The sequence below is a fragment of the Sus scrofa genome, chromosome 15 (assembly GCF_054392235.1).
Source record: "Sus scrofa isolate SSC_HxYL_T2T_F1_AM1 chromosome 15, Sscrofa_HxYL_maternal_Yorkshire_Landrace_v2.0, whole genome shotgun sequence".
Lineage (NCBI taxonomy): Eukaryota > Metazoa > Chordata > Mammalia > Artiodactyla > Suidae > Sus > Sus scrofa.
Window position 1 is genome coordinate 119,702,673 of NC_139397.1, and position 26,035 is coordinate 119,728,707.

The following is a 26,035-nucleotide window of genomic DNA, read 5'->3' on the forward strand; positions in this document are numbered from 1 at the left end:
ACCATTTTAATGCGGTTTCCCAGAATTAGCAAAGCCTCACTCTGGCCACCAATGCTCTATGTTACATGCTTTTGGACCAATAAATTGTCCTGGTGCTCTTATGGTATTTTTCTTCAATTCGACCCTAAATTTTAAAGCTGAAATGACTCTGATTCCACGTCAGCATGCTATATGTGTGGCAACTCAGAATAATAAGGATAATCATTGTATAAAATATTATTTCAAGCACTGTGCTGACTTGATATGCTCTTCAAATGTCATAATAACTAAATCAAGTAGACACTGATTATTTTAGGCCAAGTTACTGTTCCGAATCTAACATTCATTCATTCTCCATTTCAGTGAGAACTACTTCTTTTTTGAAACTTTTATATTGCAGGGGGGTTCAGTGGAAAGGACATTTGAAAATAGAATGAGAGAAAGGGTACAGCTGACTGTACCTTTGGGTAAAGACCAAATTGGCAATTGTTAGAAGTTTATCAGCCCTTTTATCCTAAATGAGACATACATTTTAGCCCATAAAAAGGGCTGATAAACTTCTAACAATTGCCAATTTGGTCTTTACCCAAAGGTACAGTCAGCTGTACCCTTTCTCTCATTCTACTTCCAAATATCCTCATTCTACTTCCAAATGTCCTTTCAAAACTTTGCTTTCTGCTGTAGATGAAAACACAAGATGGGAATGTGACACGTTTGTGACTATTTTGAATACAGTGTATTTTATCAAAAACATTTAATTTTATTAAAAACTTTATCAATTTTTTTTTTTACTTTTAATACATAATCCAGCTATGAAATATCACCTCTGACAGCAGTAGTAGGGAAGAGCACTAGAATTAGAGTCCCAGCTCTGACAAGGAGCAAATCACACCTCTCCTCATCTGCAAAATCAATGGGTTAATACCTGCCCCGTGGGGCTGTGGGCCTTCACCACACATATGTAAGATCTATGTAAACTGCTGTCTGGGTGCTGGATATTTCTGTTTACAGACACTCGCCTAATGACACAGGTTTACCCACCAAGGGAAGTGAAAATTCATAGTTTTTGTTTGTTTTTTGTCTTTTGTCCTTTTTCTTAAGGCCACATCCATGGCATATGGAGATTCCCAGGCTAGGGGTCTTATTGGAACTACAGCTGCTGGCCTACACCAGAGCCACAGCCAGGCCAGATCTGAGCCACCTCTGGACTACACCACAGCAATGCCGGATCCTTAACCTACTGAGCAAGGCCAGGGATCGAACCTGCAACCTCATGGTTCCTAGTCAGATTCGTTTCCACTGCTCCATGACGGGAAATCCAAAAATGTATAATTTTAATGTTTAATTCATATTTATACTTTCCCTGTAAAGTATAAATACAGTACAGAGTCTAAAGTAATAGAACAGTTTCATTCAAGACTCTAATAAAAGGATGAATTATGTTTCTCTTAGAACTGAGACAGCTTAACATCATTTGAAAACTTTTTAGTGAATTTCAAGTTTTTCTTTGTCCACTTCCACAGTTATCTCTGTTTTTCCCTCTTAAGTTAGGATCAAAGACATTTAGTAAACTTACCTTTATGAGACAAATGTGGAATTTGTTTATTCCAAAAATCAAAACAATTCCTAATGGAAACATAAAGTGTTTAACATAAACAAATCTTTGTTTTGGTCCCTTTCCAGTAATGGGCGGGTATATTCTGGTAGGAAGCAGCAGTGAGAAGTAAACGCTCCCTAAAGTGACATTACAACTGGTATACAATTAACTAAGGCCTCATATTTCTAGCCAAAATTTTAAATCCTCTTGTTTTCCTTCCCTGAATCTGTGTAGGGGAAAAAATTTAACCTGTAACTATCAAAATATGTCTTTTATTCAAAGAAATAATACTAGTATTTCTTTTTAAGACTCTTGTCCTCAGCTTATTAGGGTCTGAAAATTAATTTGTTCTTTGTCAGCAAAGACACTATTATGTTTATGTTTAACTAATTATTAGCTTTTTAGGGCCACACCTACGGTATATGGAAGTTCCCAGGCTAGGGGTCAAATCAGAGCTACAGCTACCGGCCTACACCACAGCTACAGCAAAGCCAGATCCGAGCCACATCTGTGACCTACACTGCAGCTCACAGCAATACCAGATCCTTAACCCACCAAGTAGGACCAGGGATCAATCCTGCATCCTCATGGATAATAGTTGGGTTCATTACTGCTGAGCCAATGGGAACTCCCACGTTTATGTTTATTTTAGAGAGATCTCTAAAACCCCAGTGGGATCTGAGGCCTCTACAAAGAGGCACAGATTCCAATGCAGGGAAACCTCATCCACCCCAAAAAACTAAACTTGGGTTTCTTTTAAATTTTTAGGCTGCCCTGTTTCATTTCTTTTGCAATCATAAAACAACCTCGTAAAGATGAACATCTTTTATTATGAAAATTGCTGTTACATTACAGCCAACATTCCGAAACAGTATTTTAATAAACACTTGTCTTGATTATAAAGTAGAGCAGAAACCATGATCCTTTTTGAAAATTGATTAACATCTGCTGATGTTAACATAAAGCAGGAGAATACTCCGTACGCTCACTCTGGTGTGGAGGAGATGAGACGGGAAGAGCACCTATGTTATCTCAAACAGCTACTAGTGTTACTTGAACAATGTAAACCAACCACTTATAACAGGACATTCAAAAAAAAAAAAAAAAAAAAAAGGCCCAAAGCGAAACACTAGAAGGTTAAAAGATCGAGGGGTCACAACACTTTTGATAGGGGAAAAGCCAAAGCGTGTTTCCTTTTCCTTCCCCTCTGTGAGTTCAGTGCGAGGTATGGGGAGGACCACAATACCAGGTCAAGGACAGATGCGGTTCTTGCTTCCGTATTTCCCAGTCTCTAGTCCTGCTCCGAACATAGCCTGCATGCCGAAGCTCTTCAGGCTCTCATTCACAGGCCTCGGGATACAGCGTTTGCACATGGATGAATGGGGTTCCGTAGCAGCTCAGAGCCAGTGTCAGAATTCCAGTGTATTCACTCTGTAGCCTTGTAAGGAATCCAAGAACAAAATTCCTACGTACTTTCCTAGTCAGGAGGCAGAAGGCTCCTATTTGGACGTGCTCCATGCTGGGGGTTACGGTGTGGTACTAACGGCACAGAACCTCTCCCATCATGAATACCCTGGTGGAAAAGCTTAAAAAAGTTAAAACTGCAGTTTAAAAGTTCCTCTTTCCCCTCCCTCAGCAAAGAAGAAATGGTGCACACATGACTGCAAGGAATTGAGGAAGGCAGAGTGTGGCGACTGTAGTTTCCAGTACAATCTGCTCCTTGCAAAGGGTCTGGGGTAACTGCAGGCAAACCGGAAGCTCAAAAATATTCATTCACTTCCTTAATAGAAGAAGCTATACTGAGAGTTTTTTCTTACAACTTCATGAGCTGGCATACTCTTTACTGTAGGAAGGGAGAGCCTCTTTTTTTCAACAGTAGATGCATATTTGGGGAACTTAACGTAGGCCAGGGACTAAAGTCGATCTGATTTCTTCCTCCTTGTCAATCCTCCCCTTCAACTACTTTTAGTCTGGGCTCAGAGCTCCAATCATTAGCAAGGCTCAGAAACAACAACCAAAATAATACAACGTCCTCATTTCAACACCATTCTTTGTTTGCCACCACAGGAAGATGGCAGATGGTGCTAAAACACTCTGAATAGATAATCCAGTTGTCAAGCTGTTATGCAGCCTAGTTAAGCTTCTCACGCTGGATCTGGTAGTAACATGCCTGAAAAAAAGTTCACAACCATTTCAAACTTACTTGAAAAGAAATTACATAAACATAACAATGCACATGAGACCAAGAACAGAAACTCCTTATGAATACTGATAGCTCAACAAAATCAGGTGCTTTCATTTCCCTGTTTCTGCCGGTCCTCCTCCCCAGCCCATGTCTATTTTTCCGAGTTATAATTAGTAGAGCTAAAATTTCGTAAAATTCCCTCTAACTCTAAAACGGACAAAAAAATTTTTACAAGCTGTATAATATTCTTCATTAAGCAGAAATACCTTAATTTGCTAAGCCACTATTGAACAGACATTGAGCATATGTTGGTGATCAGTTTAATGTATACAAACGACTGTAATCAAAATCACCCAGCATGTTTGATAACCACACTGGTTGAGATTAAGCATCATTCCAGACCTACGGAGTCAGAATTTCCAGGAATGCATTTTGAAGAAGCATCTCCAAGTGATTCTGAAAGTATCCAGGTTTGGGAGTTACTCTTACACAAAGAACACCTCATACAAATAATACACAATATTTTCCATTCTTTAATTTCTTGGGATAAATCTCCAGGATTAGGACACTCAAACTCTACCAACATTTTTGAGGTTGTTGATATAAGTATTAATAACAATTGTTTTTTTCAAAAGGTGACTGCTGGAGTTCCCATTGTGGCTCAGTGGGTTAAGAACCTGACATAGCGTCTGTGAGGATGAGGGTTGGATCCCTGGCCTTGCTCAGTGGGCTAGAGATCTGGTGCTGCTGCAAGCTGCAGGGTAGGCTGCAGATGCGGCTTGGATCTGGCACTGCTGTGGCTGTGATGTAGGTCGGCAGCTGCAGCTCTGATTCAACCCCTAGCCCGGGAACTTCCATATGCTGCAAGTGTGGCATAAAAAGGAAAAGAAAGAAAGAAAACAAACGAAACCAAAACGGTGATTGCTATTTATTCCATTATCGGCAATGTGGGACTGATTCTGACTTCACTGGGTATAATTCTGTAACATTTTTGCTAATTGAGCAGAGACGAAATGACGCCTTCTTTAAATTGGCAGTGAGGTTGAGCATCTTCCTATATATAAATGTATTAAAATTCAGTTTCTTCCTTGGTGATATGTTTAGAGATGCTCTTCATATAACAGAAATACTAATAATGTAAGTTATTGGTAGCCAATATTTTCCCCAGTGGCCCCCACCTTTTTCAAGTTTAGTTAAGTCAAAAAGTTTAAATAATTAGCCCAAGCCTGAAACCCTGACATTAAGTTCTAGTATTTTTCTCATTTTAACTTGCCTATCTTCTCGTCTCACTCCCTTCGTGTACATTTAAACCTTAAGGCATCTGTAATTTGCTATATGAATGATTCCACTCTTGATTCCAACCCTCCCTCCAAAACAGCTAATAAGCTATTCCAATACTTTGACCATTTATTAAATAACTCTTTTCTTTTCCATTTTTGTGTTTGATGTTTCCATTTTCATATGTGAGGTTTCCATTATAATACTGCCTATATGGGGGCTATCCCTTCTCTAAGGCATTTATCTATTCCAGTGACAGTAATATACTATTTTTTGGGGGGGGGCATGCCCACGGCACATAGAAGTTCCCAGGCCAGGGATGGAAACCACACCACAGCAGTGACAATGCTGGATCCTTAACCAGCTGAGCCACGAGGCAACTCCAGTAGCATACTTTCTTAATTATTGCCATTTCACAATACTTCACTAATTGGCATAGTGGGCTAAACTGTCCCTTTTTTTCTGAGGTGTTTCTGCCATATTTTTCTTCCAATAAACTTCAGAATAATTGTATCAAATTCCAAGAGAAATCAAGGCAGGGGAACTGAAATGACTTCCAACAATCCCTAGAGGGCACCCAGATCAGAGAACCTCATTTGCAGCCAAGTGGTTATAGCAAAAAACAGGAGAAAGAAAGAAGACACAACTCCTATTCATCACATAAATACAGTCTTCTGTGTTTTACCTTAATTCCAACAGCTCTACTGTTGGATACTTTTTTGGACACTAAGAATTCTTTCTGTTTCTGTTTTAGTTACATTGATATAGATGGTCTACATTTATAAAGAACTGTAACAATTTGAATGATCAATTTATAGGGAAGATTGGGTGGTGAATAATTTGCTTTAGTATGTTGTGAATAATTGGCTCTACTTCTCTTTAATAAATTGTCATACTTCAACAATACGTGCTCTAAAAACTTAATGTCTGCATTCAAATTTTACATAAAGAAGAAAATGGTTAATGACACATCCATAATATGGTAAACGAAGGAGAGATTTTAACATTAAAAAATACCTAAACTTGGAGTTCCCCTCGTGGCGCAGTGGTTAACGAATCCGACTAGGAACCACGAGGTGGCGGGTTTGGTCCCTGCCCTTGCTCAGCGGGTTAACGATCCGGCGTTGCCGTGAGCTGTGGTGTAGCTTGCAGATGTGGCTCGGATCCCACGTTAGTGTTGCTTTGGCGTAGGCCGGTGGCTACAGCTCCGATTCGACCCCTAGCCTGGGAACCTCCATATGCCGCGGGAGTGGCCCAAGAAATAGCAAAAAGACAAAAAAAAAACAAAAAACAAAAAACCCCCTAAACTTTACCTTCAAGGTGGTGAACATTATACCCTGTTCCCCATGCTGAAGATATGGGTCCATCAGATCTTCAATGAGGTGAACCTCGGAACCCAAATTCCTAATCCTGCTCCAGTGAGAAAAAGATATTGAGTTATTTCTGCTTTATGTGTACATCCTACTTCTGAATCTTTCTGAAGGGAAAAGAAAGAACAGTTCAATAAAATGGTAATACCAGAGTGAAAAGAGTTGACAGAAATGGATTTTTTTTTCTAGTGGGGGAGTATATTCCTGTCATTAGCTCAGAAAAACAAAGCAGCAGAGTTGTTAAAATAATGTCACTGATATTAAAGTCAGAAGAGATTGGTCACCTGGCCCGTAGCACCACATATAAGAAAACAGGAAACAAGTCATCCATGGACCACAAGAAGTCTTCCTGAAGTGATGCCAGGACACTCTGAGAGATCTCTTCAAAGGTCTGCTGAATGACTTTAAGTTTGTCTGAAGGGGTAAATGTCGTGCTGTTGTAAAAAAAAAATAAAATAAAATATAAAAATAAATGACAAAAAATATCCTATAGTTTTCTTAATAGAGCCATTTGATTTAATTTAACAATATACTCTCTTAGGCTCATGTGCCTTAAGTCGGACACTTTAAAGTTGGATACTTTAGGCAAAATGAGTTGCTAGAAGAGATGACCTCTGTAACTCTATGGTTCTTTGAGAAAAGAAGCCTCCAACTATCAATGGTTCGCATGAAAGGAATTCACTAAGTCATAGATCTTCTCCTTTTACCCATGTGGAATCTTATTTTCCTAACACATGCTCTTCTCTGAGTAAGACATTTCTGGTTAATTTCCTTGGCTACAGACGTGATTTTTTTTTTCTTTTCTTTTTTTTTTTTTTTTTGGCTGCCAGGGATCAGATCTGAGCCACAGTTGTGACCTATGCTACAGCTGCAGCAACACCAGATCCTTTAACCCACTGTGCCAAGCAGGAACTTGAACCTGCATCCTAATGCTGCAGAGATACCCCAGATCCCACTGTGCGACAGCAGGAACTGCTAAAGATGTGATTATGTAGATAAATTTCTGGGTAGATTCTCTACCACTTTTGAAAATGCAAGGGCCCTTGTAAAGGAAAAGGTACCCCCAAAGGTCTCAAAAGAGCCTTTCTGATTTCCAGGCTGAGTTTGACATCATCCTGGGGGGATAAGGGATTAGAGCTTAGGTAAGAATAAGATCTAATGAATATCTTAACAGACTAACCACTATTTTGATTTATGTGATTTTCAACAAATCGGAGATTACCTGATCTGCTGCAGACATTCCACAGCTGAGGAAAAACAAGCATCTTTTGTGGTTGGCAAAACCTGCAAAAAGAGAATTTATACAGATCATAGATGAAAGTTGTCTTTTGCAGTAACAATAAACATAAATGACACCGAGAGCAGAATGCCAAGTCTTAATGAGTAACTCATGCTTGGGTACTATTCTACCAAAGAAAAACTTTGAGCTGCTATCTCAAATCCCTCATACCAAATAAAAGCATATTTGCTAGGGAAACTAAAATCCACTATACCTTTTTACTCTCTCCAAGGACTGACAAGGTTGCTGGCCAAAACTTCCTACAATGGAATTCATACATTGTTAATACAAGTTACTTATGGCAGATTAATTCCCATAACAAGTTAATGACTATGTCAGCTTTCCTGCCTCCATTTAAAGTAACTGTTCTCAGTTAGATTAAGTTTTAATAAACATTCCAGAAGTAATTCAAGAGTTTCCATCCTGTCCCTACGGACATTCTATACTCCAATAATCCGATACATTACAGATATTATCAGGTATTAGTCAAAATCTTTCCTTCGCTCAGTTTTACCTCATTTTTACTATTGAAATATTTCACTGAAAGACATTTACTTTCCAATTAAGGCTTATCCACTTTTTTTGAAAGTACAAATATGTAATTATTGGATGTTGGGGTGATCATTTTCATCATAATACAAAAAGAAAGCATAATCACTTACCATTCCCTTGGTATGGCAAGAAATAATGCCTTGTAACAAAAAAGCACTTCTGGAGTTCCTGTCGTAGCTCAGTGGTTAATGAATCTGACTAGTATCCATGTAGATGCAGGTTTAATCCCCGGGCTTACTCAGTGGATTAAGGATCCGGCGTTGCCATGAGCTGTGGTGTAGGCCGGCAGCTGTAGCTTCAATTCGACCCCTGGCCTGGGAACCTCCATATGCCACAGGTGTGGCCCTGAAAAGACAAAAGACCAAAAAAAAGAACATTTCTAAAATTTTAAACTAGAAGCTGTAGATGGAGAGGGAGGAAAGAGAAGAATGGGAAGGAAAAATACCAAAGGCAGGATATAATTAATTTTTTCTGAAAATGTGAACACATGTATTTTGCTTTAAAGAACTGCAAAGTATCTGGCAAGATAACTCAAATTATATATCTACATATATCTACATAAATTCAGAATATACATACATTCATCAGAATAATCAGGTTTCATGTTCATCTCCAAAAATTCTCAGAAATGAAGAATATTAAATAGCACTATTTTGCTGAAGACAGATAAGCAATAGGCAAATAAACTGCAAATCACATATGTAATTAGGTATCAAAGTACCAAATTCCTGATAATGCTGTCTGCATTTTGAGTTAAAACCATTGGATTCCATTCATAACTACTGTACTTACCTCTGCACCCCAAGGAAGCCCAAAAGAGCAATATCAGGCTGCTTATTTAGTCGGAGAACGCATTCCCAGTAAACGTCCTCCTCTCGGTCGTTATCCAGGGCGTAGAGCATGAACAGAGGTGGGTAGAGCCGAGGCAGGAGCACAGGGAGTAATAACCCAGAGCCTGTTACCACGTAACTACAAAACATTGGAGTGAGAGTGAGAAGCGGTAATCTTAAAATTCAATACAGAATCAAAAGATGGATCTTCATTTTCTAGAAGCTGAAAGTAAAGATGGAAAATTTTAAGTAAAGAAGTGCTTATATTACTTCTTTTATGTAAGGAGTTAACACAAGAAGTTTACCCATGGCCCCAGAGCTTTGTCCTGGGCCAAGTGTGAATTCTCTTCATCAACTCAAAATCTAACTGAAAGCCCACTTTGTTTCCATTTTAAGGCTGATTTCTCTGTTGTCCTAGGAGAATGATTTAACTCTGCTCAGCAGTCTTGGGCCCGGCCATCTGTGGTTACACTTCCATGGGGTTTGGCTACAAGAGCTTGAGACCTAAACGGAACCTCAGAGATCACTTGGTCCAACCATATCATTTTAGAACAAAGGAAACAGATCTAGAGAAAAAAACTTTTCCTGGGATTCTTTGCATGAGATCACCGGGTCCCCACCCCTTTTCTTCACTGTCTCCACCCAGCTCCACTCACCCTGGCTCTGGGGATTCAGATCTGGAATCTGACTTGCCAGTGCAAAAGGACTTCCTCTCAGTGGGCAGAGGAGCAGAGAGAGGGATGGTGCTGCCCTCTTCAGGAAGCTCAGGAAATAAGAACCTACAGAAGAATAAAAAATACCATTATACATTTACGCCTCTGCTGTGCTAAAAAAAGACAGATTTCCATCATTTAATCTACTTAAAGGACCAATGAGGCCAAACTTTACATCAACTAAATATGTTATTTCCCTGAGATTCTTAACTGATGCTTCTTACAGGGTAAAATTAAGACTGTAGCTAGTGAAAGACAGCACTAAAATCTTTACGTGCTTTTTTTTTTTTTTTTTTTTTCCCCTGTCCAGTTAGGAAAGAATGAAGAATTCTGATCTATATATGTTTTTCTTACTGGCAAATTCTTTTCTGAGGTCAGTGTGTATTGACTCTTAAGGCAGAAATCATTGTTTTCGGAGTATAAACAAGTATCAGTGGAAACAACTTAAACGTCCAACATTAAGGAAAAATGAAAACCCATTTAATGAAAACATCTAAAAAATTTTTTTTAAAGTTAAGCTGTTGAAAAAATTTTCCAAATAACTGACCCATTAAATTATGGAGGATTTTTCCCCAAGTTTTGAATTTTCCCTAGATTTTGTTTCCCACCCTGTGTGCAAATGGTAGACTCGCATGAGCAAATTACTGTTTTCTTTATTTTTACAGACTTAAACCTTACCCCTTTAAAGGCAGCTTGCAATCTTCTGTATTTTTGTTGACTTATACCATGCACCTGCCTCTTATTTTACACTTGAGAAAACTACAAATAAGTTCAAGAAACTCATCTTCATATTACCCATCTAGCTAACGTCAAAGCTGAAGCAATCCCAGCCCAGTGATCTTTTTAGTAGGTCACATGGCACCCCCAAAACCTGAAACATTTCCAAATGCACTTATCAGTTTTGAGGCTAATAAAATAAGGAGGTTTAGTGGGACCAAGTCATAAACTTTTGTATAACTATCTCAATGTAGTATTTACTTGTTGGCTTAAACCCAGTAAAATATCTTGAATTTCACAAGCTCCAAATTTGCTGGCTGCCTGAAACTCTTCTTCAAGAGATTCTTGCTTGCTTTCTCACCTCCTTCAAAGTCTCTGCTCAGACATTACTTTATTAATCAGGTCTCCCTGAGCCTCAGTTTAAAATAGCAGCACCTTGCCTCCAGCCCCATCCCCCCTCCCCTCTGTCACAACTCTGTCCCTATTCGAATGCAAGTCCCACGAGAGTACAGATTTTCTTTTTTTCTTTGGTTTGTTCACTGATAAATTCCCCTACAGGATAGAATGATGGCTAACGCATAGATGCGCTCAATAAATATTTGTTGAATAAATGAACGAACAGTCTGCTATCAAGGGCTCGGACATAAATGCTCATGGATAAAATTTCATATTAGACTCTCTTTTCTGTTTGTTAGATTTTAGAAACATGATTTTGCCTAGAGATTAAATCCAAATAAGACCACTATATTTCATACCAAAATTGGTATTTTAATAAAATATGTAGCTGTGGTGTAGGCTGCCAGCTATAGCTCTGATTCAACCCCTAGCCAGGGAACTTCCATGCACTGTGGGTACAGCCCTAAAACTCACACACACAAAGAAGGGAAAAACCCACTGTTTAGGGAGTTCCCATTGTGGCTTGGTGGGTTAAGGACCCAACGTTGTCTCTGTGAGGATGTGGGTTCGATCCCTGGCCTCGATCAGTGGGTTAAGGATCTGGTGTTGCCAAAAGCTGCGGGGAAGGTCACAGATGTGGCTTGGATCTGTTGTTGCCATGGCTGTGGCACAGACTGGCAGCTGCAGTTGTGATTTCACCCTTGGCCCAGGAGCTTCCATATGTCGCAGATGCAGCCATAAAAAGAAGAGAAAACAAAACAAAACATTTATTTTAGCCTCTTACACTTAATGAGTAAGAAAGCCATAAAAGAAATAAGTAACAATCGCTGAGGTCCATCTTTTTATAGTTATAGCATAAATACAAAGTAAAAACATTTTCATTATTTAATCTATTTAAGGATCTGTGGCATAAAACCATTTTCTTGATGAACAATTTCTCTGATAAAGGGGAACGTTCATGACTCTTAACAAAGTTGTAATCTCTAGATTCACTAGGTGAAGCCACGCAAGCATAAGTATAAACTGGTATTCCACAGCTTGCAGCCTTTAGTGAAAAGATCTCTTACCTCACCAGCTGGAAGATTCGCTTAAGGTAGGACTTAATCTCCTTCACAGCCTCCTGCAGTAGCCGGCGGTTGGCTCCCACCCCCACATATGTCATTCTATACACCGCAACCAGAGTCTCCACGAGCCTGCCCAGTGGGTGCAGAGGAGTGTCGCAGGCCTGAGCAGGAAGAGAACCAATGCAGTCAGTCAACGTGCGCTAATGACAGAAACAATCAATCAAAAGTAAACAGTTTCAGAAAAGATACACAATTTTCAAAACGTCAAGAGTCTAATTCTGACCCAGGAAAATTCAAATACTTTACCTTTTCTAAAAGTGTCGAATCTACCCAAATTATACAGAGTAGGAGTCCCTGATCTTATTAATCAAAGTATCCTTTTAACATTTGGGGAAAATAGCTTTGGATACACTGATATAGAATATCCTTGAAAGGAAGGTTAAAACCTACTTCAAACATCACAAAAAATACATGAAATGCTACCTTGGAAAAAACTGAATAATGACAGTTGCTGACTGGTTAGGACTCTTGATTTCTCCTAAAACTCCCTCTGGCACCCCACATCAAAGCACGTTATGCTTTAAATTGTAGCTGATCTCAGAGGGTTTAAGAAGGAAGCAATAAGAGCATAACCACAGGGCAAGGGTGGTGCACTTTATTTACATACGCTCTTAGTTTACTAGTGTTACCAACAAAAAGCCATTTTAATTTCTGACCCTAATCTCCGGTACCCCCCCTTCCGAATGCTTTACAAAACTTAAAAGTTCTATCATGACAATACATCAATCTTCAGGTAGAAATGTGCTTTTAGTAGTCAGAGAATTAACACAAGAAAGAGTCAGAAAGCAAAACCAGGACGTGGGTAACAATAAGCTGTGAGTACATCTGAATGATACACTATGGTAGTTGAATCATTAATTCACAAGACTGGTATGGCTTTGACTCTTGCTTACCTTTATTAAATATCTCTTGATGTCATCATATTTCTCCACAGAGAAGGCGCCAACATGCTGAGGAATGAATTCCAAACTCTCTAGTGTCTGAGTCTGTGAACGACTTAACATCTCTGGACTATAAAAAGGGAAAAGAAAGCCTATAACATTTCAAGAAAGCAAGATAACTGTGATGTGCACATGAAGCTCGGTCACCAACTAAGAATGAAATGGAGCATCCAACACAGTGTTAGGCCCAAGTGTGTTCATAATTGGTAACTGACCTGCTATTAGGTTTACATACCAGTCACTCAAGAGAGCATTTAGTGTTACTCCACACCAACTACAATAAGTTAATGAAGATGCGGCACCGACCTCAACCATGGTGTTGAAAAATATTATGTTGGCTTGAAGAGAAAACTGGTGATAGACTTGTTAGTGATGATAAAAACAGAATAAAGGGGAGATGAAGAGCTAAGGATTAAGGCAAACAAATCAAAGGGCAAAGGATGAAATGGAAATAAGCTCGAGAAGTAAGGAGACAATGAGAACCCTACAAGGGGTCATGGGGTAAGCATACAACAGACAAGGGGAAACTTTGGATGGAGAGGCTAAGGCAAAAGCACATACACTAGTGTAATGTTTGTAAATGTTTGGTAATGGCATGCTATCATTAGATTACAACTAAGGAGAAATTAGAAACAGTGCACAATCATCATTATACTATGTTAGATGAGCAAATAAGATCTCTGTGGCTGCAATGTGATTTTATACAGAAGTTCATTCATTCTCACTTCTTAGAAATACCCAACAAGAGTTAACCAAGGTTAACTCAATGCCTATGCCCAAGGGCTCTACCAGTGGGGCTGACCATCTGTAATCACACACAGGCAAGTCCACAGCTTTAATCAACCCTGGGAGTTTCCATTTCTCCTACTGATAGAAAAACTAGAAGGTAAAAATCATCAGCGCCACAAATGAAACATTATAATCAATTCTTATTTTTCCCAAATACAGAGGAAAACAAAACAAGACCTTCTTTCTATACTGCTGGGATTCGCAAGTTCTTTAGATCCTAATGCTAATCAATGCTTAGGGACGTTACTGGCCAAACTAAAAAAGGAAATATGAAGAATGGTAGATGGGGTTGGGGGAGCAGAAAGCAGGAAAAAAAGAAAAACAGGAAAAGGAAGAAAATAAGAAAAAGCAGGAAAAGAAAAAAATGAAAAATACATCTGTAATTTTTTCTTCCAGCACTTCACAGCTGTTGTGCCACTTCCTTTTCGCCTCCAAGGTTTCTGACAATAAGCGGCCACTTGAATTGCTGTTTCCATATGTGTAATGTGTAGTTTTTCTCAAGCTGCTTTCAAGATTTTTTCCTTTCCATCTGAATATGATGCATCTGGACATGGATATCTGGTTTTTTTCTAGAATGGTCTGTTCAGCTTCTTGAATGTGTGGGTGTATGCCTTTCACCAAATTTGGGGAGTTTTCAACCACTAACTTATTCAAATGTTTTTTCAGCCCCATGATTTTTCTCCTTTCCTTCAGGGATTCTGAAGACACACATATTAAACTTTCAGGTCCTTTCAGATCCTTAGAGCCCTGTTCACTATTTTCCATTATTTTCAGCTTAAATAATTTCTATTAAGCTATTTTTCAAGTTTACTGACTCATCTGCTGTCATCTCATTCTGCTACTGAGTCCACCCAGTGATTTTTTTTTGTCTTTTTGCCTTTTCTAGGGCTGCTCCCATGGCATATGGAGGTTCCCAGGCTAGGGGTTGAATCGGAGCTGTAGCTGCCGGCTTACACCACACCCACAGCAACTCAGGATCTGAGCCACATCTGCAACCTACACTACAGCTCACAGTAATGCCGGATCCTTAACCTCTTGAGCAAGGCCAGGGACTTAACCCACAACCGCATGGTTCCTAGTCGGATTTGTTAACCACTGCGCCACGACAGGAACTCCACACCCAGTGATTTTTAAAATTTGGTCACTGTATTTCTCAATTCAAAAATCTTGATTTGCTTCTTCTTTATACCTTCTATTTCTTTGTTGATACTTTCAATTTCAACATTTGTTTCAAGGATGTCTGCAATTGGTCATTTGAGCATTTTTATAATAGCTGCTTTAAAGTTCTTGTCAGATAATCCCCAAATCTATGTTAGGGGTCATTGATGTCTATTGTCTTCACCCAAATGAGTTGAGATATTCATGATTCTTTGATTGCCAAGTAATTTCGGTTTTGTTCCTGGACACTCTGAGGAATATGAGATTTTTGGGTTTCATTTACGTGCTATGGAGAACACTGACATCCATAACATAGTAGAACCGCAACTGTTATCTTCATAAGGACTTGCTTATAAAGTTGGCCCTTAGCTGGTACCTGGGAACTAAGCTTCCTAAACGTTCCCTATTTTCATATGAAACAGTTCCTAACCAACAAGGGCATTCTGCTCTCCACAGACTGTACTGACAAAGCAGTTTAGGGTGAACATCTGCTTCCTCCTGGGACTGTGCAAGTTTCGTAGTTGCTAAGCACAGGATGCCTATGGGACCAGTCTCCAGAACAAACCTGGGGCACTGAAACTCTAAAGGGCTTCCCCGTGCAGAAACAATGTGTACACGTGGCTGCATTTTACTGCTCAGGGGCGAGTGTGCTCTGTATGAGCCCTCCCAGAAGGGAGAGAGCATGGGAAGCCTGCTCGTGGATTCCTTCAAACTCTGCCTGTCTTCCTCCCTTGTGACCGGGCTGTGGAGCCTTACTGTGCTGCTGTAGTATCTCTTACCTGTGAGTATAATTCTATGCTAAGATTTATAAGTCTGTCCAGTGAACCCCTGAATGGGTAAGTGACTTGGGGATCTCTGAAACTGTCAATATTTTTGTTTTAGCCCTCTGTGGACTGTGGTTTCAGTGTTAGTTCACTTGTCAAAGGCTTTGCAGTCCTATCTGGGCTGTTCTGTGAGTACCACTCAGGTGTAACGCTGGGACCAAGGTGGAAGTCAACTTAGCAGCTCAGTTCTCAAAGTGTGTGCTATGCCAATTAGGACCAAATTCACACATGCACAGGTCCCGGGTGAGTCCAAGAGGTCAGAAACTACTTTACAGGGTTGCTTTCCAGAGCTCCTTTCTCTCCATTACTTCCTTGGCATTTTCTGGTTCCCCTTGTAGTTCCCGTGGCCAGAAACTGCCCACTTCCATGAAGTAGTGGGAGGATAGAGAGGCCAAAATAGCAGTGAGGTCTGGCCATGACTCTAGTACCTGAGGATCCATCAAGGGAGAAGGATCCACTCCCACAAGAGTGCCGGTACCTGCATGTATCTGGTTCTCAGCTGCTCCAGCTGCCACCATCGCTTCCCCCGCACAGAAGTGCCTGCAGCCTGGGGCCCAGGGCACGAGAAAGTGGGGAAAAAGGAGAGAGAGAAAATCCAGTGGAGCTCATCCACTCCTTCTGAGCTTTTAGGAGTCTCTTTTCTGCATCTTGAGCCAGAAAGAGGGTTTTTTCTGGATCTCTGTCTGCAGCACAATATTTGCTTCTAGTTTGAGATTATACTGAGTTTCAGGCTAAGGGATACTGAGGTTCAGAAACCAGTAAACTCACTGCTGGTTGGGTAGTACTTTGATGCAGATGTTCTTCCCCAATACACCTGCTGATATTTGCTTTTCAGAGTTTCAAAGAGCTGTCCATGTATTCTGCCTGGGTTCTAGAGGTGAGTGTAATAAAAGATACGGGGAGGTGTGTTTTACCCTTCCTTACCCAGAAACAGAAGCACATCATTGGCTTTTATATTATATCTAAAAACCAAATGTGGGAAGTCCTGTAACTTACCAGTTCTGAGTTTCATCTTCCCAGCAGGCTCTGCCCCAGGCTGGGCAGGTATTCGCTCACCTGTCTCTGTGCTGGCGCCGACTGGTGGTCAGGGCCACAGCAATGTTGTCCCACGCTTTCCAAACGTCCCCTTGGCCTGGGTTCTCACAGCCTAGCTGACGCCAGCATTCATCAAATACTGCTTTCCACTTCTCATCCGCCGGCACTGCCAGGTTTCCTAGCTTCCTGCTAATAAGGTCATGTCAGCCTTTTATTAATCATTTACTTTGTGCAAAAATCCTAAAGAACAGCAAGTTTCTAATATAAAACTGGGAATGCTTCTGTGACAAAAAGTGCCTAGACTGATGATGGTTCTATTTTTAAAAACCAAATGAAAATTTTAAAGGGATGGTTTTTTAGCTACTTAGCATTTATTACATACTAAAGAGTATCAATTTTTAAGTATGAAGCACATTCAAGTTGCCTCCTTTACTTTCTACATTTGGTAGAACTGATTTGGTAAAACCGACTCTTGCTAAAACAAGGACTTTCGTCTGCTTTGCACATCTCATAATGAGAATAGCAAAATGTATATGCTAAGGGTAAACACAGTATAGAAAGTGTATTAAGCTCCGATGAGAACAAAGAATCTGAGATGCTGTCAAAATACAAGAACAAAGATAACGCTAGAATCAATAAGGGAATATACTCATAAGCCAAAAACTTGAAGAATACAATACACTGAGAGTCTTTTGACTTTTTCCCATATATGCAGAGTATACTATTCTACTTAGGGTTTTATATACGTACATATATATATAGTTTTATATATATACACATGTATATATATTTGGTGTATATATAGGCTCTTTACTATTCCACTTAGTATATACAGGATTTTATATATATAGTGTTTTAAATATGTGTGTGTATACACATACATATATATATATTTGGTGTATTATATAGGATATTTTTTTTTTCTTTTTGCCTTTTCTAGGGCCACTTCCCACAGCATATGGAGGTTCCCAGGCTAGGGGTCCAATCGGAGCTGTAGCCGCCAGCCAATGCCAGAGCCACAGCAATGGGGGATCCGAGCTGTGTCTGTGACTTACACCACAGTTCAGGGCAACACCAGATCCTTAACCCACTGAGCAAGGCCAGGGATGGAACCTGCAACCTCGTGGTTCCCAGTCGGATTCATTAACCACTGAGCCATGACAGGAACTCCAAGATCTTTACTTTTCAAAATTACGTTGTTGGGCTTCCATTTTTAAATGCTCTCTTTCAACCAACTTAGATAACTACACCATTAACGGTAAAATTATTCCTGCACAGAGCATTCATTTTAAACATTTATGCTCTAATGCTATAATCTAAGCCAAGACTATAGATTTAGCTATTTATAGCAGTGTCAATTTGCAATTCAAAGTTATACTTTGTTTTTAAAAAAGGACTTTAAAAACTTGTTATGCATTTAAAATATTAACCAATTTAGATAATAGCAAGACAACTCAAAACAGTCAATAATTAATCCATAATTAACACCAGTTACTCACAAAACTTTGGGTCTGTCTTTATCACTCTCATATAGGCTAGGCTTGAAGTAGGTTCCAGTGACTTTTATCCCAGATCCCCATTCTCCACTAAAATAACCTTCAATGTAATCTCCATTTGGCATAGTCAATGTCCCCTAGGTAAAGTTAGATAAAATATGGAATTACAGCAAGTATTTTCAATCCTAAAAATCAGAGGAAAAAAGCATTAAACAGTTAACATTTTTCTTTTTAACCAGTTCCCAGTTCTTAAAAAAAAAAAGTGCACGCACATGTATGTGCAAAAAGAATGCATGCAGGTGTTCCCACTGTGGCACAGTAGGTTAAGAATCTGAATGCAGCAGTTTGAGTTGCTGTGGAGGCATGGGTTTGTGGCATAGGTTCAATCCCCAGCCCAATGCAGTGGGTTAAAAGGATCTGACGTTGCTGAATCTGGAACATGGATTCAATCCCTGGTAACTTCCATATGCTGTGGGCACAGCCATTAAAAAAAAAAAAAAAGTGTATGAAAATAACACATGGATTAAAGAAAAAATTGGTGAAATATTTTAAGCTGAATGAAATGAACACAAAACTTATCTAAACGGATGGGATGCTACTAGAGCAGTACTTCAAGGCAAATTTAAAGCCGTAAGCTGTAAACATCTATATTACAAGATAAGGAGGATCTCAAATCAGTAACCTAAAATTCCATTTTGCAAAGACAGAAGAGAAGTAAACTAAACCCAAAGCAAGAAGGAGATAATAAAGATTAGAGCAAAAATCAATGAGATTAAAAACAAACAAATAAAATAGTCAATGAAACACAGAAGTTGCTTCTTTGAAAAGATATATGAACTTGACATTTAGACTGATCAAGAAAAGAAAAAGGGACAAAATTACAAAATCAAGAAACAGAGGCTATTACACCAATATTATAGGAGTTCCCGCAGTGGAAATGAATCCGAATCCGACTAGGAACGATGAGGCTTCGGGTTCGATCCCTGGCCTTGCCCAGTGGGTTAAGGCTCAGGCGTTGCCCTGAGCTGTGGTGTAGGTCAGACACAGCTTGGATCTGGCATTGCTGTGGCTGTGGCGTAGGCCAGCAGCTACAGCTCTGATTGGACCCCTAGCCTGGGAACCTCCCTATGCCACGGGTGCAGCCCTAAAAAGATAAAAGACAAAAAAAAAAAAAAAAAAAGAAAAAAAAAGAAAAGAAAAGAAAAGAAAAAAAAAGTGGAAGATTAGTAGAAAGAAGTTTCCAACCTTTCCACTCAGGGTCCAATCATCTGAAAATTCTCCCTCATAGATAGTGTCATCTTCAGAAAGTAAAACTCCATTTCCCTATGAAGAAAAAGAAAAAAAATCACAACATATAAAATGCAGAGTAACTTGGAGTTTTTACAGCCACATCTCCCAAAGCGCTACATTATCCTAAAAGACAAAAAAAAAAAAAAAAAAAAAAAAAAAAAATCGGGCTAGGAAGGTAGATTATTACTTAAAATGTGATTAAAAAGAACACAAAAGTTTTAAAAAGTCAACAGTAACTAGGAGTTCCCATTGCGGCTCAGAAGTAATGAACCCAACTAGTATCCATGAGGATGAGGGTTCAATCCCTGGCCTTGCTCAGTAGGTTAAGGATCCGGCATTGCGGTGAGGTGCGGTGTAGGCCTCAGAGACAGCTCAGATCTTGCATTGCTATGGCTTGTGATGTAGGCTGGCAGCTGCAGCTCTGATTTCACCCCTAGCCTGGAAATTTCTATATGCCATGAGTGCGGCCCTAAAAAGATGGGGAAAAAAAAAAAGTCAACAGTTAACTGTAAGCAAAATATCCCACTCACCATCATTTTATTGAGGTGAAAGTTGCCTTCATAGTACAGTCCAAACTGGGTAACTACCACACCATTCCCTTGACAAGCATCATCTTGCCACATTCCCATATACTTCTCTCCTCTGCAGAGAAATAGAAAAAAAGAAAAAAGAAATTAAAAAAATCAATGATGATAAAGATGAGGTAGGGAAAAAAAAAAGTTACCACATGGGGGATATCAGGCATTACTCGAGGTTGGTATCTTTTCCATTTCTCTGCTTGAAGCAGTTAACTGTCCCCTCAATGGGGACAATGTGACTGCAAAATACATCCTACACAGAGCAATGTTCTCTCTGGAATTTAACATTATAGTCTACCAGATATAGATCTGGAAACACTCCCAGTACTACCTTTGAAAACTTTAAAATACATAACTGCAAAAAATGAATGCCAAGAATTCAGCTTTAAATCATATCACTCAAAATGTAATAGGGAGACTCAAACCTATGTAGTTTTTTGTCACTCAAAAGTTTACGAACTTAAAAAAAAAAAAAAAAAGAAATTGGGTTTATCATAAAAGAAGGCTCATTCTTCAGTTACTCAAACTCAGAGAAATCTTACTAATCTCCATTAAAAGGAAAAAATTAGTACAAACTGTTTATATTAAATAATCATAGAGGTTAGTGATAAGAGCAAAATTTTTAAAATTCCACATGCCGACAATAACATGAGGGGGGAAGGAATATATATTAAGTCCAAAAGCAAACCAGGCCAAACCAAATATGGAGGCAAAAGAACGACATTCCTCCCCCAAAATTTAATTAATTGAATTTAACTAAGTTTGATTCCTGAGTTTCTGGCATGGTAACAAGTCTCTGAGCTGGCAGGAAGATCTGTGTAGATACCAGTCTATGACCCCAAAAGAGAACTTCCATTGATTCCCCTGCCCCCGCCCTCCATCCCAACCCTTTACTCCTGCTATCTACTGCCTGCATGAAAGATTTTTCTTTGTGTAATAATCAAAGATTTGGTAAAAGCTTTGTTTGTGTGCTTTATGGAAACTGCTGCCAATGTTAATTCTGAATGATCCTGATCTTGTAGAGCAGTAACCTGTTGCCTGGTTCACAAGCAAAGGCATAAAATGATGCCTGATAACTCTGTCTTCTTATTAAAAAATGTTCCGAGTACTGCTGAATTAAGACATTCAGCCTTCATAAAATCATCAATGTTTTCAGAGAAGTCTAGGAACCTTAGCCTTGCACGTTAAACTGTGAGATTAGAAGCAGAATACTGTACCTAGTGATATCATCAAAGACACCATATCCTGCTTTCTTATCCATTACCCACTGGCCAATAAACATACTGGGAGAAGAGGAAGTTAATTTTCCGCTTCGTAGGAGCCCATGACCATGACGCATGTTATCTTGAAAACAGCCTTCAAACACTTCACCAGAGGCATAACTGTGGTTAGAAAGAATGGATAAAGATCACAAGCACACTGCATCCTGATACTCATTTTTACTAAGTTTAGTAAATTCCAAATTATACTCAGGTCTTGTTTGCAGCTGTAATTATTTGTTTACTTGACTATTTCTCACCAATCAACAATCTCATTTTGAATGACTGAGTCTAAAACATTGAAGATGTCCTGGGTGGTATTCCGTATTAACATCAGGAAAAAAATGTGTACTTAGTCCCTCATGGGGAGATAAAATAATGCGTGATCTCTGAAAGGATGATAGGTTTTCTCCATATTAGAATCATGTAGTAAGTATAAGATAAATTTATAAGCAAGACACTTAGAGAATTCTATGAGAAAGTTATGGTTCACAGGTTTGTACAGTTTTGTTAAGAACAAAATAATAACCTAACATTTCATCATGTGACAGACAAGAGGTTGATCTTTCAAAGAAGACTCTATACTGTTTCAGTCATAAGAAGAATAAATAAAATTTACTGCTTGGAAATTTGGGCTACACAAATACTTAGGTTTACATAATTCTTTGAAAAAGCAACACCAGCCAGTCCAGCAACCTTTCCAAAGCGATTACCTATAGACTCCTTGACCGCACATTTTTCCTTCTTTCCAATGGCCCACATAATGGTCTTCTTTATTCAAGGCTTTGTTTGGGATTCTGTATTCTCCATATCTGCCAAGGCAAATAAAAACATCTCACAATGCATTGAGGACATAGTCACCTTTAGTATGTATACACTGGTAAACATAACAAGAACAGAGAAGAGGACTAACTACCTAGAGGAGGAAAGGGGTAAATGGGGTCTTGGTTTAAGCTATTACCTATTACCTAAGCTATATGGCAAGTCTTGGAGGGATGGGATATTAATACTGCTTCGCAGAGCGATGAGGTGTTTTAGGCCAAGTTCAAGGAAAAACAGGGAGCCTGTGTCCCAGGCCTTTTTTTTGCTGCATCGCCTTGGGTAAGTCTAGGTACCTGGCTTCCTCATCTGTGTAATAAGGGGGAGTAAATCAGATTATCTAAAGTCTCGTTTCATTCTAAAATTCTATTAAATGGAGACTAAAAGACATCATAAAATTTTATACTATCACACACACACAAAATCACCTATCCAATTTATATAATAATCTTTTTATACAGTAAAACTAATTACTTCTCTAACTTGATACAAAATATTTCACTGCCATATATTTATCATGTAAATATATTTATAGTGTTAGAAAACATGCAAGTTTATATAAAAATAATGTTGTTTGAGTACCATTGGGACAATATATCATTTAGAAGATTTTCCCTTCAACAGATTACAGAAATTAAAGAAAATTTAAAACTACTGAAAGGAAAATTTCTCCATGTCCTTTGTGTAAAGGAAGCATTTCTATCTTAACAGTCTTAACAGCAAAATTACCCAAGGTTCAGTCTTCACAACTGAGAAATGGACAGAAAACACTGTCCCATTTCAATCAATGGAAGGCTGTGTAACTTGAGGTCACCCAGCTCTCAAGGTAAATGATTCATTCTATCTAAATCAAGACTGCACCCTGGATTCCTAGTTCTCTTCATGTTCACACATGTGCATCATGAGCCTTCAAAATATTTCCCAAAACACCAAACAAAATTCTACTGTCTTGGAAATAAGTCTGAACACAAAATAACATAATTTAAGACCATAGTTGAATTTACACCCGTGTTTGCAATCTTCTTACCCGTCTTCCAAACCATTCCTGAACATGCCAGAATACATCTTCCCATCTGGCCACTTCAAAACCCCCCTGGAATGCATAAGCAAAGAATAATGTATGTCAATTAATGCTTCATGTAGTCAACACTTTCTCAGTCATCAGACTATCATCCTCACTCCAGGCATAAATCAAACATTTTCACCTTCCATGAGGCTTCCCTGAAAGCCAGCGTCCATCATAAGTTGCATCCTTCAGGCGAGGATCCTTGTAGAAAGTATATTTGGCACTGCGTGAAATGGGCGGTTCCTGCCTCTGGATACTGCTGCTGCTTCCATAAGGTGGAAGATCAGACGTCCCCCTCAAAGCCTGATCCACAGCCTGGCTTATGGCCCGGAGCCACTTTGTCTAGGAGCCAAAAGTAAATGTCAATAACTCTCAAGCACTGCTTTAAATCCTGCTAGCCGTCCTGAGAATAAAAAATTTCTCTGACTCCTAATGCTCTCCCTGTTGGGTAGTGCTGATTGACTCTTGAAATTCACCGCTTTTGTGTTTTAAATTATCACAGTAAAACAACAACAAGAACAGAAATCTACGATCCTGGTTTAACGAAGATTTATCAGACATAATTATGGACCATTAGGCAAGCAAGAACAATTTTTATTTCTTCCTCCCCACTACTGTTAAGAAATGGCCAGAAATGGCCAGGCCAAAGATGGAAAGAAAATACCACGATGGACTAACCTTTTCCTGGGGTGTTGATGAAATGAGAATGAACTGCTCCTCAGGTGTAGTTATCTTTAGGCCATTCCTAAAACGTTCACAAGGGTAAATGCCGGTAGGTATAACAACCTGTCATTAGAACAATCCTCAAAGAGGAAAAGCTCCTTGTTTATGTCAAGGGGGATCAGAAGTCAAACATAAGTGCAGTCATGCCCTGAGTTTGGTTCCCATGGTGGGAAGAAGGACAATCACTCTGTTCCGTGTTGAACGATGGGCATGTGAGCAATGGAGAAGCCCTTCCACCACTTATCAGGATCTGTCATGACCTTCACAGCCTCTTACTATCTGTGTGCTGGGAGGGTGAGCCTTTTTATACAGAATGAGGAGGCCTCCTGAGTTTTTATTCACATCTAGAGAAATGACCTGGGTAAGTGACAGAGGAAGGGAATGAGGGGTGAGGGACACTTACACACCACCAGCTTCTTCAGAAAGTGGCTCTGCCCACAGGGTGGCCAAAGGGAACACATGGTGGGTGGAGAACTGAAATAGAGAACATGGAGACCCATCTGAGAGCCCATGTGGACCCTGGGGTCAGCTGCTGCGTTACCCCTTTCAACTGGTTAAGTCCACCTCAGCCACACGGTCCCTCTAAGGTAGTGAACCCCAATGGTCTAGCCATGTCTGCTGTGAGGACCGCTGTACAGGGCTGATTCTCATTTTCAAGCTGGAAACTAAAAAAGCTCCCTGAAATCTGGCCTATACACCACAGGTGACCTTAACATTCTCTATTACTCAATACTTTCAGTAAAATCACAACACTTTGTAATATAAACTGATGGTATAACTAATTAAATAAGCAGGAGCACTCCACCTTCCAGGGCCTCTTTTAAGGTGAGGAATGCGGCCTACCTGGGCATGGACCAGGGCATCATTAAAGAGAATGAACCAATTCACAGAAAACCTCCCAGCGTGCTGCAAAGACAGGGCTCGGTTACTGCTCTCACACAGCAGTCGACGCTCTGGCTTCCTCAAGGAATCCTGCGATTAAAAACAAATACCGGAGATCTTGTTGTGGCACAGGGAAACAAATCCCGACTTGTATCCATGAGGATGCGGGTTCGATCCCTGGACTTGCTCAGTGGGTGGCTGGGGATCTGGCATTGCCCTGAGCTGTGCTGTAGGTCAGACGCCGCTTGGATCCCACGTTGCTGTGGCTGTGGTGTAGGCCGGCATCTGTAGCTCCAATTCGACCCCTAGCCTGGGAACTTCCATATGCTGAGGGTGTGGCCCCATAAAGCAAAAACAAACAAACAAAAATAAAAAATAAAAGTAGGAATTATTTTATGCAAAGAGAAAATGAACAAGGTAGAAATCATATCGAGGGGAATCTGTTGGTCATAGCTTAGCCTGGTATTAAACCTAAATTCAAATGGGATCCTAACATTTCATAAAGTCGGGGCTCAAAGGAAAATAAAAAGAAAGGAAGACACAAAAGAAGGTGAGGCCTATTCAGAAAGGTTTCCTAGCAATGAGGGGAAGGTGTTGATATTTGGAGCCCTCATGGCTGTGGTCTCTGGATCACCCTTAGAGAAGGAGTCATTAAAGCTTATTACCATAAACGAGTGAGGAACAGACACAATGATGGAAGTTGTTATGGATATGCCTGCTGTTGCTGGGAGGATGACAGTTGGCAGGCTTTACCGTCATTTTTCCAGGAAAGGTCTTCCAGAAAACCAGTGTGTATTCTGCTTCCTTCCTTTTCCTGCCGAGATGGAGAGCAAGGGACTCATAACAGGAACTGGAATCCTGCAGCTTCTGGTATTCTGGAGATGTCTAGAGGCCAATATTTAAGGGAAGGAAGAAAGAACATAAAACAATTGTTCAGAATCTGTAGCCTCAGAGTGGTTTAGGTGTGTAATAATACATTTAGGGAGGAAATTCAGCCTAAGAACAGACATGGCACATTCCAGGGAGCCGAGCAAAAAGAAGACTGGTTCCAGAAATTTCTACCACATTCAAGGACATATGCGCCAGGGGAAAAGAAACAAACGCTGGCAGTTATCAGTGAGGGAGCAGCAGAGAACTCAGGATAGGACAGGAATT

General features: G+C 39.7%; 1 protein-coding gene and 1 long non-coding RNA gene across 11 annotated transcripts in view; both read right to left on the bottom strand.

Annotated features, from left to right (window-relative positions):
• LOC146396078 (uncharacterized) overlaps positions 1-26,035 on the bottom strand; it is a 1,511,729-nt gene that overhangs the window by 1,416,257 nt on the left and 69,437 nt on the right. The gene's annotated exons all lie outside the window — the stretch shown is intronic.
• The window catches only part of ALS2 (alsin Rho guanine nucleotide exchange factor ALS2), a 72,420-nt gene continuing 48,771 nt past the window's right edge, over positions 2,387-26,035 (bottom strand). For 6 of the 10 annotated variants that reach the window (XM_021076183.2, XM_084998350.1, XM_021076179.2 and 3 more), the window contains 21 exons: positions 25,634-25,765; positions 24,842-24,970; positions 24,402-24,472; positions 23,954-24,020; positions 23,415-23,617; positions 23,237-23,302; positions 22,104-22,202; positions 21,349-21,513; positions 20,084-20,195; positions 19,509-19,586; positions 18,267-18,400; positions 16,789-16,956; positions 12,914-13,031; positions 11,964-12,121; positions 9,727-9,849; positions 9,033-9,209; positions 7,903-7,948; positions 7,632-7,693; positions 6,694-6,843; positions 6,353-6,449; positions 2,387-3,746 (listed from right to left, as the gene is read on the bottom strand). In XM_021076183.2, coding sequence (XP_020931842.1) covers positions 3,708-3,746; positions 6,353-6,449; positions 6,694-6,843; positions 7,632-7,693; positions 7,903-7,948; positions 9,033-9,209; positions 9,727-9,849; positions 11,964-12,121; positions 12,914-13,031; positions 16,789-16,956; positions 18,267-18,400; positions 19,509-19,586; positions 20,084-20,195; positions 21,349-21,513; positions 22,104-22,202; positions 23,237-23,302; positions 23,415-23,617; positions 23,954-24,020; positions 24,402-24,472; positions 24,842-24,970; positions 25,634-25,765 — 2,394 coding nt within the window. In that variant the 3' untranslated portion in view covers positions 2,387-3,707. The remainder of the gene's footprint in view (positions 3,747-6,352; positions 6,450-6,693; positions 6,844-7,631; positions 7,694-7,902; positions 7,949-9,032; positions 9,210-9,726; positions 9,850-11,963; positions 12,122-12,913; positions 13,032-16,788; positions 16,957-18,266; positions 18,401-19,508; positions 19,587-20,083; positions 20,196-21,348; positions 21,514-22,103; positions 22,203-23,236; positions 23,303-23,414; positions 23,618-23,953; positions 24,021-24,401; positions 24,473-24,841; positions 24,971-25,633; positions 25,766-26,035) is intronic. The other 4 variants (XM_084998349.1, XM_021076185.2, XM_084998348.1 and 1 more) reach the window with 1 other exon arrangement.